Here is a 12,417-nt window from a genome sequence, read left to right on the forward strand (position 1 = left end):
CTGCCACAAATAGTTAATTATGTTAAAATGAATCCTTTTCCCTTCGTTTTTTCTATATTTTAATGAATTATCCTGTCAGATTTGTGTAAGCAGCAGTTATTTTTATAGCTGTTGGTGTTGTACTCAGATTAAATAGAAGAAGAAATAGTAGAACAAATGAGTTGTGATAGCTTCCTTTGTATACAAAGAGGTTGAGAAGAGAGCTATAGATACTTCTGTTCATCAACCTGCTCCTCTTTTTTAATTTCCAAGGAGAAAACATGAAATTCCTATACAAAAAGATCTGTGGTTTGGGGAATATTGTATTTTAGGTGTTTTGCTTTTTTTTACACACCTGTCCCTTTGTTTTCTGGACAGGTTTTACGTGACAGTGGAGTGTTTGAGTACACGTGGAAGGAACTTACAGTTTGGCTGGAACACTTGGATAATACAAAAGAAGACCAAAAGGAAGCAGTGATTCAGTTTTTGGAAAGGGTAACAATGTCCAAATTAGCTGGATAAACAATACCAAGAATAGTGTTAGTGGAAACCAGGGGTTTTGTTGCTGTTTTTGAGAAATCTGTCAAAGACCAGTGAACGAATTCCAAGAAAAGCAGTGTTTGTCATTCTTTATACAGGGCTGACATCTTTCTTGTCTTGGTGGGAGGACAGCAAAATGATTTGCAGGAAAATTAAATCCCAAAAGATAAGTTGTTATTATAGCATTGTTGTATGTGTGGGTAGCATTTATCTCCTCCTAAAATGGCATTACCTGCCAAAATTACCAGACCTCAGTAAATTGTAATCTTTTACTATAAAAGTTGACATTTCCTGTTTACTCTTCAGGATGTTAAATGCTTCTTTTTCACTGCAGTTTCCCCAGAGACTCAGTCTGTGGTAACACTTCAGGTGCCAGATTGCAGTGGATATTTCTTTTTCCATCAGACCCAGTGTACCCTGTATGGCAGGAACCACAGGCAGATTCCAACAAAAAGTTGTCCTCCTAAAACTTGCCCAACTTCCAACCACTTCTAGCACATGGGCTTTTTTAACAAGGTGTGGTTCCCATACACTTAAGAGCCTGTGCACTTACTTTTCTCTCTCAACCTTTGTTGGCAGGTCCTGCTGAAGCTGGTGACAAACCCCTATCCCTACACAGACAAGGCAGCAGACCTGGTTCAGGAAGCCAGCATGCTCCAGGTCAATATGTTTAAACAGGACTCTGATAACATTAGCATCCCCATCTCTCACATTGATGGTAAGTGGTGACTCCTCAAGGACAGAGAATTCCAAGACTTGGTGCCTGTGTTCCTGGAGTGCTGCATTCTAGCTCTTTGTTTTCCAGTTAGTCTGAATCCTCTGCTTACATTTTTTTCTTCACTTAATAGATGTCCTGGATATGGTGGATGTCATGATTGAGGGCAGTGATGGCTTAGATGAGGAAATTGAGTTCACTTTAAATGAAGACATGATTATTCAAACATTTCCATTCAGTGCTGTTGTCCCTGCTGCATTAGAAGCCAGGAATGTACTGTTGCTTCAGTCTGAAAATGGAACAGGTACAGACTTCTGTTTCTATGTATCAGCTCTGCCAGTGGAGTGGAAGTGGGATCATTTTTACCCAGTGAACTCCTCAAGACATTTTATTATCTTCATACCAGATATCTTCATATCAGATCAATGGTGCTTCCTGCTCAAGAGAAGCACTATGAGGTGCTTCTGTCCTTTTTTTCTTGACCCTAAACCGGAGACACTGTCCTTGCATGGACAGTCTTGGTCTGGAAGCAGTTAGCTTCAGTAACAGAGTGTTTTAAGCACGGAGTGTGCAGATATGAGAGGAAGGTGGTGTCAATAGCTGTAAACAGCTCTTCCACAGGGACCAGGCAGTGAGAGAAAGGACTACACTGTTGAGTAGGAAACAGGTGCGTTTTCCAAAGAAGACTTCTTCAGAGATGAAGCTCTGATGGTGAAGCTGTGGTGGTGGTGTTGCAAAGTTCTGCCACATCCTTGAGGAAAGCGCTGGAGTCACAGGGGCATCAAGTGGGCTCTGAACAGGATTTGCCAAACCCCACAGCACCTTGCTAAGTTCTGTGTGTATTTGGCTATTGAGTAGCAGCTGGGGTGGGACTGAGAAGTCCCAGTTCTGAAAGAAACTCCTCCCACTTTACCTCACACATGTTGACCTGGCTGTGTGCCCCCAGTACAAATCGATTCTCTTAGGTGGTGCTTGGCTGGGGTCTTTATCATGTTAAAATACAGGCCTGTTTAGCACAACACAGTGAAGGCAGAACTAGTTTTATGCTTGTCTGGAAGGAAACAGGCCAAACTGAGCACGTATCTGAAAGTAGGGTGATTATTTACTTCAGCAAGAACTACTGAATGGATGATTTTCCAGGTAGCTTGGTGGGTCAGGAACATTTGTCTAGCTTACCACAAACACCTTTTAATCCTATTCAGTACTTCCTAAGTGATGCTCTGGGGCCTGCTGCCCAGGCCCTAGGGAAAGAGGGTTACCCCAGTGTCTTTGTTCATGCAGATTATTTCTGTCAATAGAAGTGTCATTTTTTTATTTTGTTTTTCTAGGAGCACACATCGTGGAGTACCTTGTTGCTGTTTTCACTGACCTCCTGCACTCTCAGAGAGAACCCTTGGCCCTCTGCTTGATGTTCCAGCTCTATGATAAAGATCTGAAGTCCCTGAAAGTTTCCAAGTACCCTCAGCTCTACCAGTTTAACCAGTACTATAAACTGTGGATACCCCAGCAATCTCAGGAACCTGTGGTATGGAATACCTGAAGTCACTGAATGCTTGAGCCAGTATTCCTATAAAACCTCACAGTTTATAAAGGTTACATTTCCATCAGAAAGTACTTTTACATTAAGCTAATTCTGTATTGCTTCTTGATCACGTTGGGACACAATTTTGCTCGAGGGCTTTTCTCTAAGGACACAAGATGTCTGGGTGGTTGGGAGGTGATGCTAGGGCTCAGGTGTTGTACACAGTCACAGAGACACAGCTCCTCACCAGGCACAGCACAGCCTGATGTGTGACGTGGCCTCAGGAGCCAGTTCACAGTGGCAGAAGTGGGTTGGGAATGCACAGGTCCCCTGTGCTGGGTGTGGGTGAGTTAGCCCAGCAGTGAGCGAGGGCACATTCCCCTCGGGACAGCTCTGTGATAGCAGGACTTGTGCTCCTGGAGCTTCAGCCAGGTTTCAGCTCAGAGCTCATTTGAAAGCAAAGGTAGCTGAAGAAATCTTTGATTCATACTCATTGTTATTTTCCTCTTACGCTTTTTTCTATTTTAAACAGTTCAAAACCCACAAAGAGGTAAGCAAAGAACCTTCTGTGGCCCTGGATTCTGTGTTTACCACTTGGCTAAAGAGAGCCTACGAGAGAGGAAGCAATACCTTACTGGAAGATGGTATCCAGACAAAATTGAGAGACCTGGCTTCCCAGCTCCCACCTGAACAGCTTTTGTTGGGAGTAAAGCATGTGTTGCTATACCTGAAATCCACAGTGGAGAGCTTCGGCAGTGTAAGAGCAATATTATAATAATATTGTGGGTTTGTTTGGTTTATTTTAATGCAGAAAGTACAAATGACCTGGCTGTTAAAACTTAGGATTCAGTTCTGCAGCTTTTTCCTGTACTTGGCTCTCACTGAGGCTACAGAGGACCAGACAAAGCTGCACCTAATTTGTAAATAAATGTCTGTTCTTCTGATTGTTGAGGAGTCTTGGATTTACTTTGTGTGGGTCACCTTACTGATCTGTGTGAGTGCAAATAAACCTGAGAATTTAAACCTGAAATAAACCTGGGTGTCGCTAAGAAGCCTTTCCAGAGGGTGAAATTCACTGGCCTGTGTTACACCAGAAGTCACAGTATAGATGAAAATCTATAAATATTTATTTGGCAGCCTGAGACTTTTCCTAGAATCAGGTTCCTACAGAGGGGAGCGATTCCTTCTTGCAGAAGATGTTGTAATCTAAGTAGCTCTTAGTTAACTTCCATTCCTGTTGGATAATTATCCTTCTGCTCCCATCCTTCTTTTTTCTCAATTTCCAAGGTATCTTTATTTTCACAGCTTAGTAAAACTTCTGGTCCTCAACTTGTTGACCTCTATGTGGACCTGCTGAAGAGCTTGTTGTGCCGGGGCAATCAGATAGAGTTGGATTATCAGCAGAAACGGGAGGAGCATCAGACTGAGTCAGATCTCTTTGTGGATGAGGAATCTCTGATCACAGAGGAGTCTTCAAATGACAAGGTACCAAGTCCCTTGATACACAGGCATCTGTTAGTAAACTTTGATTTATTCTCTAGGGAAATAGTCATAAGTTTTGCTTAACCACAGATGCTGTTAAGGTCTCAGAGGAGAACTTAGCAACATAGAGCATGTGGACCAAAGTACTGTTACCAGAGTACTGTCTGGAAATCTGACCCAGCTGCATCATCCACAGTCTCACTCCTGAGCTGTCAGCAACACAGTCAGGAGAGGTCCTGAAAGAAACACCTTTGCAGAAAACCCTTTGTAAAGCCTGAAAATTATGTTATGAAAATTATGTTCTTGGAGGAGTGATTTTTTTTCCCTTCTTTCATCTGTTCTGTGAATTTGTGGAGATTAGAATCAAACTATGTTGACAAAATATGCAGATTTCCTCTGGAGATGTGGAGAATCCTCAGTGGAGCCTTGCCTCCCCACAGCTTGAACGGTGGAAGAATGGTATATATGTACTTGTAGTTCATTAATATTTTTATCCTCTGGGCAGTTAGTAGACAATTTCATGTTCAGTAATTGTAATTAATGAACTGTGGAAAATAGACAGATGAATGCTTTTATTTTTTTGCCTCAAACTCTAATTTTCCATTCCATGATATTGTTACAACCATCTGTTACAGACCCTGGAAGATACACTCATGTTAATTTTCGGACATCCTGTGCTGGAGAGTTGGTTCCTGGCTTTAGAACTACGTTCTGTTCCTCAGCCTGGTTTGAACCCTGTCACTGTGAAACTCCTGTCAGCTCACCTCAATTCTGGTGTGCTCCAGCTGCTGAAAACAGGTGCCCCCATCTTTCAGAGCATCACAACGGATCACAGACATGTGTTGTCCAAGTATTTCGAAGCTATCACAAAAAGTGTCTTGAAAGAGCTGCAGGCTGTGGGGAAAGACAGCAGCCGGATCTCTCCCAGGAAGTCTCACCAGCTGCAGGCTCTGGAGGAGTTGCACATATACATGAGTGCAGCTCAGCTGAAGGACATCACTTTAACCATGCTGCGACTTCCTGAGACAAGCTTGACTGCTCAGAAACCTGAAAAATCCCCTAAGAAAGGGAAACAGTTGAGCTTCTATGGACAGATTTTGGTGCAGCTCCTCACAGACAGCTACCAAAGGCAACCTCAGCAAGGAGAGCTCCTGCTATCCACAGAGCACATTAGAGCTTTGGGGGTATTGATGTCAGCATCAGCCAGCAAAGATTTGGAGAAGGTTTTCCTTCAGGCTCTCCAGAATGAGCCAGTCCTTGCCCACGCAGTTGGCGTCGAGGTGCAGGTTCACTGCCTCAACCAGTGCTCCCACACCTCCCTTGCCATTGTGGCCATGCTGATCAAGCACTCCAGGACTCACCTGCTGCAGTTTGAGCTCTGGTGCCTGAGCAGTGCCACTGGGAAGTACCTCAGGAAGCACATGGAGAGCTTTCTCCCACTCATTAATGTGTATTTGCAGTGCAGAGACCAGTATGATTTCACCCGACCTTCCACAGGTAAAGGAACCACTGATCTGTGTTTGATTTGGGAGTCTTGGATCCTCTGCACAATAAGTAGAGGTGATAAAACTGAGGAGTCTGTCCTCTGATGACTCTTGTAAGCACCTCTGCAGCACTAAGAGCTGTGCTGAGGGTTGGCTGTTAGAATGAAGCCAAATGTTCTTACAGTTACTGCTGCCTACATTTCTCTTTTGAAGCCCTTATGCTTGGTGTGTGTGAAAATCTGTCTTTGTGCTTCTCTTGGTTTAGTACAGGAAGTAAAACCTTTTGCATAGGCACAGATGGAACACACCAACCAGATGGTTTTGCAGAATCTGAGCTGTAACTTTTACAGAATCCAAAATTTTCTTCTAAAACAAATCTCCAACTATAGCTTTGCTACATGCCCTCCTAAGCTGGCAGTCCAGACCTTTCCAAACTCACAACAGCATTACACTGATGGACGAGAGTGTTAAATTCTTTACCAGCAAAATGAGGAGATAGGATTCAACTTGAAAGAACAGGATCACTTTGGTTTCATTTCTCCTATTGCCCAGAAATATAAATAGCAAAGGAAACAAGCTGACTGTAGCTGTAGCTGTACCTACAAGGTCAAGCAGTGAAAAGACCTTGTCAGCACCCAGGAAAGTAAAGGATGGGCAAAGAACTAAGCCTTTCTCTAGCACTTCTCTGTAGCAGATAAGCAGCTCCTGTAGCATCATTTCCGAGAAACAGAATAATCTGGGCCTGGGTTAGAAAATGATTTGGGATTAGTGTGTTGTTGCTTAACACCTGTAGGTGGTGGAAACTGTGACCTCTGCTCTCCCTGCAGTTGTCTCTGCTGTTACCCCTGTCCTGAGGAAAGCTCTGTGGAAGGAGCTCTGCGCTGGAATTCAGGACACAGAAGTGTCGTGTGAGACTACTGTGAAACTGCAAATTCTTTCAAAGTTGTTGCCATCTTCAGAAAGCAAAGGGCTGCGCAACCTGATGGACCAGCTTCCTGCTGCTTTTGAGAGAGCAGGGAATGAAGAGAGGTGGGCAGTGTGTGTTGCCCTCTCAGGGCTCAGGTTGTCCTGAGTGCAAATCTTGTGAGCAGTAACAGCATCCTCTCCTCACAGAATCTGTCGCTCTGCGCTTTGGCAGCAAGACACTTTTAACATATACAAAAAGCAAATTAAACATGAACAAAAAAAATAAATAACTATCTCTCTGCAGTTGGACAGTGGCAGATGCCATATCCAGAGTGCTTGAAAACTCAGAGGAGCTGCATTCCTGGAGGAGACGCCTGTTATCAGCCTGCATGAAGGGGTTAGTTGCCTTGTACAGCAGCAATAAAGATGAAAGCAAGCAAGAAGTGGAGAGGTCCACGCTGCTGAGGCTGGAGGAATTACTGGTGAGACTTCTTATCTGCTTTGCCAGTGTGACACTGTGTGCATTTGTGTGATTGGACACTTGTGTCTTGGGTAAATATAGACTGGATTTGATTTCCTGTTTTATAGATTATGATTTCCATGGACTTTTAATAGCTTTTATGGTGTTAACTTAGCCCTGCTAATACTTTATAAAAAGCAGTTTTGAGTTCTTGATGACTGCTTTCTGCTAGGAGTCCCCTTTGAAGACAAAAGTATGAGGTATTCAGGAGTAAAAAATCAAAGGTTGCCAGTGGATTTTTTTTTTTTAATTAAAAAAAAAAGTGATAAAGACGCTTCTGCCAAGACCCACCTACCATGGCATCTGCAGTCTGGGGCAGAGATCCTTTTGATCAGTTGTTGTATGGAACACATACACCCAGCCACCTCCACGTGCCACGTGCACAGCTTGCTTAGTTTAAGGACACAAAGACCTAGTACCGAAACCCTTGCTTTGACTTGCCTGCTTTTGATTCCTTTCACACTTCAGGAGTGTTAAGAGTTTCGAGGCTTTGGGTTTTTTGGTACCTACAGACCTGCTTGCTTTTCAATTACATACAGCCCATATGCTCCTCTGCTCGCAGACCAACAAAACAACCCTTGCATTTTCATTCGAACAAGGAGACAGGGTTGTTGTATCCAAGAGCTTTTTTCCCTGCTATCCCTTGATCATCCCCCCTGAGTTTGGCTTGCATGTTGATAGCGTGTCCCTTGAACAGAAATTGCTGGTGTTGATGAGCTGTAGAAGCTCCGTGTGCCAAATGTAAACACCTGTTTTGACTTGCTGCACACACAGCGCATGGTTGGAGAAGTGGACCCAGATGACTGGTACAGCCTTGTGAAGACAGGACTCAAGTAAGTGTTTCCATTTTCATTATTTGCTTTGGTTTTACTAAGTTTACTTTCTTTGCAGAGTTCTCATTTCTGAAACAACTTTTTATTTCAAGCAGGTTTCTATGAGTTTGGTTGGGATCTGACTTTTCTGTGGTCCTTGCTCCCAAAGGTACCGCTACAGAGATGAAGCATTTCTGAAAGTCCTGAATGTTGCCTTACAGTTACTATACAAGAAAGAATCTTCACTTAGTCAGAGCTTAGTCAAGCTCTCCAAACTTCACATGATGGTCACGCAGCACTCTCTATTTTTGTCAGTCATCTTGAGGTCAAGAGAAGATGGCATGAACATCCAGACAAGAGGTTTTTTTTTTTATCTTCTTCTTGCCTTTACTAAATATAGTTAATCTTGTCTTTCTTGCATTATATTTTCTCCATCCAGTAATCTATCCACCTACATGAATACTTGCAGAGCTATTAAACAGTTCCAGAATATTAGCATTTAGTTTTAAATTGCACCTGTTCTTGGATCCAAATGTTACATATATTTTATTGGTGCTGGTTTTAAACACTAATATTTCTAAAACTACTGGAAAGTAGGTTTGGGTTTTTTGTTTGTTTTTTTGGGGTATTTTTAAACCAAGTTGAAGTCTTGGATTGATTCTTTTGCTTTCTGTGAGGCAGTTAGTATAAGATCACAGAAGTGCATATAGGTCCTGTGATGAGAAACCCATTTTAAAATAGGTTGATACAGGAGATTTTAAGTTGATTTTGCAAGTTGCATCAAAAAAATGTTAATTTAAATGAGGTGTATTTGATACCGCAACTTTCACGAGGAATATCCTTCCTCATAAATTGGAATATAAATTGGATGCTAGTTCATGTGTAGGATTGGCTTTGTTTCTTCATTGCTGAAATGCTGCCTGACCATTAACCACATTTAGTCTGCCTAGACCTCAGCTTTTCCCCACAGCACAGGGGTTTGAGATTCACTGATTAAAGGAGCTGTGTAAGAAAAAGGGGAGGAAATTTTCAGGGCAGCATGTTGATAACAAATTTTGTGTGTATTGGTGAGGAACATGTAAACAAGCTTTCAAGTTTTAAATCACCTGAAAAGAGAAAAATGCTCTTGTCAAGTCACAAATTTAGTGAAATTAAAAATAAGGAATAGATTTTGCTGCTTACTGTATGTGTCTTACCTTTAGAATGTATTTCAGTAGAGCAGCAAGATGGATCCTTTGAGGCTAACTGCAATATTCCAGAAGCTTGATGTCAAGAGTGCATTCACTCAGGCTGTTGCTTTATGAGCTCTTCAGATTCCTGCAGATAACTAGGGACCAAAGCCTGTGCCTTCTCAGATACTGGGAGTAGAGAAATCTGGAGTCAGGTTTTGAATGTGCTACAGACACCCTGTTTGCCTTTTAGTAACCTGATCACTTATTTTTTCTGTTTCTTAGTTAGTTATAGAACAAAGTGGGTGATTTTTGTATGCTACAGGACAGAGTTCCTGTAGCTCAGTAACTACCTGAACTCTGCAGTGCTGATCCCTGTTGGAATGCACAGTGTAGGAGCATTTTTGTAGTTACTGCAGCTGGGGTGTGAACTAACAAGTTCTTGCTATAACTCCTCAAGTACCTTGGGGAGGTTGCTGGGATGTCTGCCTGTTCCCAGTATAATGCATTCTAGATGCCCTCCTGGGAGAGGAGGGAGTGGAGGTATGGCAGGGTAGGGGACAGCACTCCTTTTTAACCAGAGAGCAAGTGGAAAAGTTTCTGCATGTGTGCCACACTGGGGACCTCACCTGGCAACATGCCTTGTGTGTCCAGCTTGGGAATACTGGTTTAAGATGTTCCACTTCAATGAAATGCATCATAATTATCCTTTAGTTTAGTTGGGGAAATGGGTTCTGGTATTTCTAGAGACAGATCTTGATGTAAAATGTACAGTCCTGTCTGTGCATCCACTGTAGAGGGTCTGGGGGGGTGTTTACATGTGCACTGTGTGACTGGGAGCTGCCAGGCTAAAGCTGTGCTTGTTCCAGAGGCGCTGGTGGATGTTCTGCTGACAGCTGTGCAGCTCAGCCCCTCTCTGTGTGAGAGCAGCCACCTCCCTGTGCTGCTGGGGGCCTATGGGGCCACTCTGAGTGCTGTAGGTGAGTGTGTTACCCTGGGAAAGGCATTTCCTACATCTGGCTTTCATCTCCATGGGTGACTAACTTCAGGTTCAATCGTGGTTTTTAGATCAGAAGATACTGCTGCTGCTTCAGTTGTATGAGAAGAATAATCAAAGTCTTATAAACTCCAGGTAGGCTGAGCACCTTCCTTTGTTGGAGTAACTACACACCAATAAACAGTCTCACAGCTGGCATTTTTCCAGGATCTTATTTTTGACTGAAATAAACAATGAACAATGTCAAAGCTAGAGGTGAATTTTGCTTTTAGAAACATTTTTCCTATGAATTTCCTATTCTCAACCTTGTTTCTCATGTGTTGCCCGAACATTTGGGTGTCTGTGGGTTGCGTGAGGAAGTGCCTCATTTCAGGAGTCCCCTGCTCTCCATACTTACTACCCACCATAGGGATGTCCTCAGAGATGGAGGCCAAAGTGTAGGACTTCTGGTCATTAGAGTAGGACTTCTTCCCCTTCCTGTGCCTGAACAGTCCACAGGAAAGCCTGTTGCAGGAGTTCTTCCATACACTGAAGGTTTTGGTCTGCCTTCCTCACATGCACTGTTCTGTCCTGGGGGCAGAAATATTTCCAGCAGTGCAAGAACACTGGCTTAGGCAGCTGGAGCAGGTCTGAATCCCTGTCTCTTAATGCAGCTGCTCATTCTTACCTGCACTTAGAGCTTAAATATAGAGGCACTTTCTGTGAGCAGGTACATTCTGACTTGGATTGACAGGGTAGGACAGAGTTAATGAGACACTCTCAGACTGAATTCAAAAAGCTTTGTGATAGATGGAAAAGGTGTTGAGTTCAGGAAATGAGTTCTAGTTTCATGTTGCCACGGGGTAATAAGTACAAGTGAAGAGAAAATTTAAATACCTATTTTGAACCTGTAATTGCTTTCTGCTCAGTGCCAGCAGTCTGTTTCCTAATGCCTTTACCTTTAACAATGTTTAAGAATCCTGCTCTGGGGTCCGGCTGCTGTGGAGCATCACAGGACTTGCAAGAGTCTGGGGAAGTCCCTCTGGCAGCAACCAAGCATGGAGGAGATTCTGTGTCTGCTAGACCGAGAAAAGATGATGAAGACAATTCTGTCATTCCCTCAGCATCGCCGACTGCTGCCATCACAGGTGCTTTTCCTGCAGGCTATCCTTGGTTATCCTTCTTTGGATGTGCAAAAAGAGCCTTTCACTTGAGCCATTCCTTTCTTGCATTCATGTAATACATTGCAGTTTGTTTCCATCAGGAGAGTAATTTCAATTCGTAGGATGACTGGAGTTAATTCTTTAGGACCACTTTTCAGATGAGTTGCAGTATATGGGCCACATCTTGTTGGCAGGTGTGATTGTGCATTGCAAGACTGTCATGTGTGTGAGACCAGAATTGGAGTATCCAAGGATGCTCTGACAATAGGCTCTCCAGTCTTTCCTGAAGTTTGCTGACATGCTGTTGGTGCTGGTGAGGAGAAATAGTTGTGAATAAGCCCTGGTAGTGAAGGCCAGATTTAACCACTTGAGTGCATGTCTCACCCTGTGTTGCATTATATTTTACAAGGTGTAGTATCAACTGGTTTATCCTGGGATGAGGTGGTTGGGGAAGTTTGAAACCAAGCTGGAAATTGGTGTTGTTCCTTACAAATACTGGTTTGGATTTGGTTTCAGGAAATACAAGAGTCACTATACAAAGATGAAACTGTCAAGAGTCTTGATGACTTCTATGATCCTTGTTTTCTACTTCAGCTCTTCAGTGAACTGACCAGACCAGGTAAAGCGAATGTTTCTCTTGGGTATTTAGTGTCAGGTTACTCTGCTGCAGGAGCAAGTAGTACAAGGAATTTGTGTCTGACTTTCAAGAGAAGGAATGTACTGCAGTGAGGGCTGTGGCTGAACTGGCTGGAGATCTGGCCTGTTACAGGCTGTAGTTATAGAACATGGAAACTTCAGCCAACTCACTTTCCAGCAGACAGAGGTGCATGGGGCCAGTGTGTGTTATGAATAGGCTGAGAGCCCCCAGAAATCAAAGGGACACAAGTATCCTAAGGAATTTCCTAACCAGCTCCCTCCCTGTGTTGGTTATGGTTAACCACTGTGTAGTTACAGCTAGATTTGGCTTTCCACACCAATAATATCAGAAGCACTTGGCAGGCTGTTAGTGTCTGCCAGTGAAACCACACTCACAGTCCTTTGTTCACCCAGACCTTTGCAGTACAGCACCTGTTTGGGTGTTCTTAGCCTGTCCTTAGCTATGGTTTAAACTGTACAGCAGGAACAAGAACTGTCTTTCAGTCCTCTGAG

At 43.3% G+C, this 12,417-nt stretch overlaps 1 protein-coding gene across 1 annotated transcript in view; it reads left to right on the plus strand.

Moving 5' to 3' along the window:
• URB1 (URB1 ribosome biogenesis homolog) overlaps positions 1-12,417 on the plus strand; it is a 42,000-nt gene that overhangs the window by 19,539 nt on the left and 10,044 nt on the right. Inside the window, exons 16-30 of the mRNA XM_051780312.1 lie at positions 358-474; positions 1,099-1,237; positions 1,368-1,538; positions 2,563-2,759; positions 3,289-3,513; positions 4,062-4,241; positions 4,874-5,735; positions 6,550-6,751; positions 6,933-7,110; positions 7,923-7,981; positions 8,130-8,320; positions 9,999-10,109; positions 10,198-10,261; positions 11,082-11,253; positions 11,785-11,887. Of these exons, the coding sequence (XP_051636272.1) occupies positions 358-474; positions 1,099-1,237; positions 1,368-1,538; positions 2,563-2,759; positions 3,289-3,513; positions 4,062-4,241; positions 4,874-5,735; positions 6,550-6,751; positions 6,933-7,110; positions 7,923-7,981; positions 8,130-8,320; positions 9,999-10,109; positions 10,198-10,261; positions 11,082-11,253; positions 11,785-11,887 (2,971 nt within the window). The remainder of the gene's footprint in view (positions 1-357; positions 475-1,098; positions 1,238-1,367; positions 1,539-2,562; positions 2,760-3,288; positions 3,514-4,061; positions 4,242-4,873; positions 5,736-6,549; positions 6,752-6,932; positions 7,111-7,922; positions 7,982-8,129; positions 8,321-9,998; positions 10,110-10,197; positions 10,262-11,081; positions 11,254-11,784; positions 11,888-12,417) is intronic.

Source organism: Manacus candei, unplaced genomic scaffold (assembly GCF_025592945.1).
Source record: "Manacus candei isolate 608988 ecotype Guabito, Panama unplaced genomic scaffold, ASM2559294v1 h1tg000014l, whole genome shotgun sequence".
Taxonomy (NCBI): Eukaryota; Metazoa; Chordata; class Aves; order Passeriformes; family Pipridae; genus Manacus; species Manacus candei.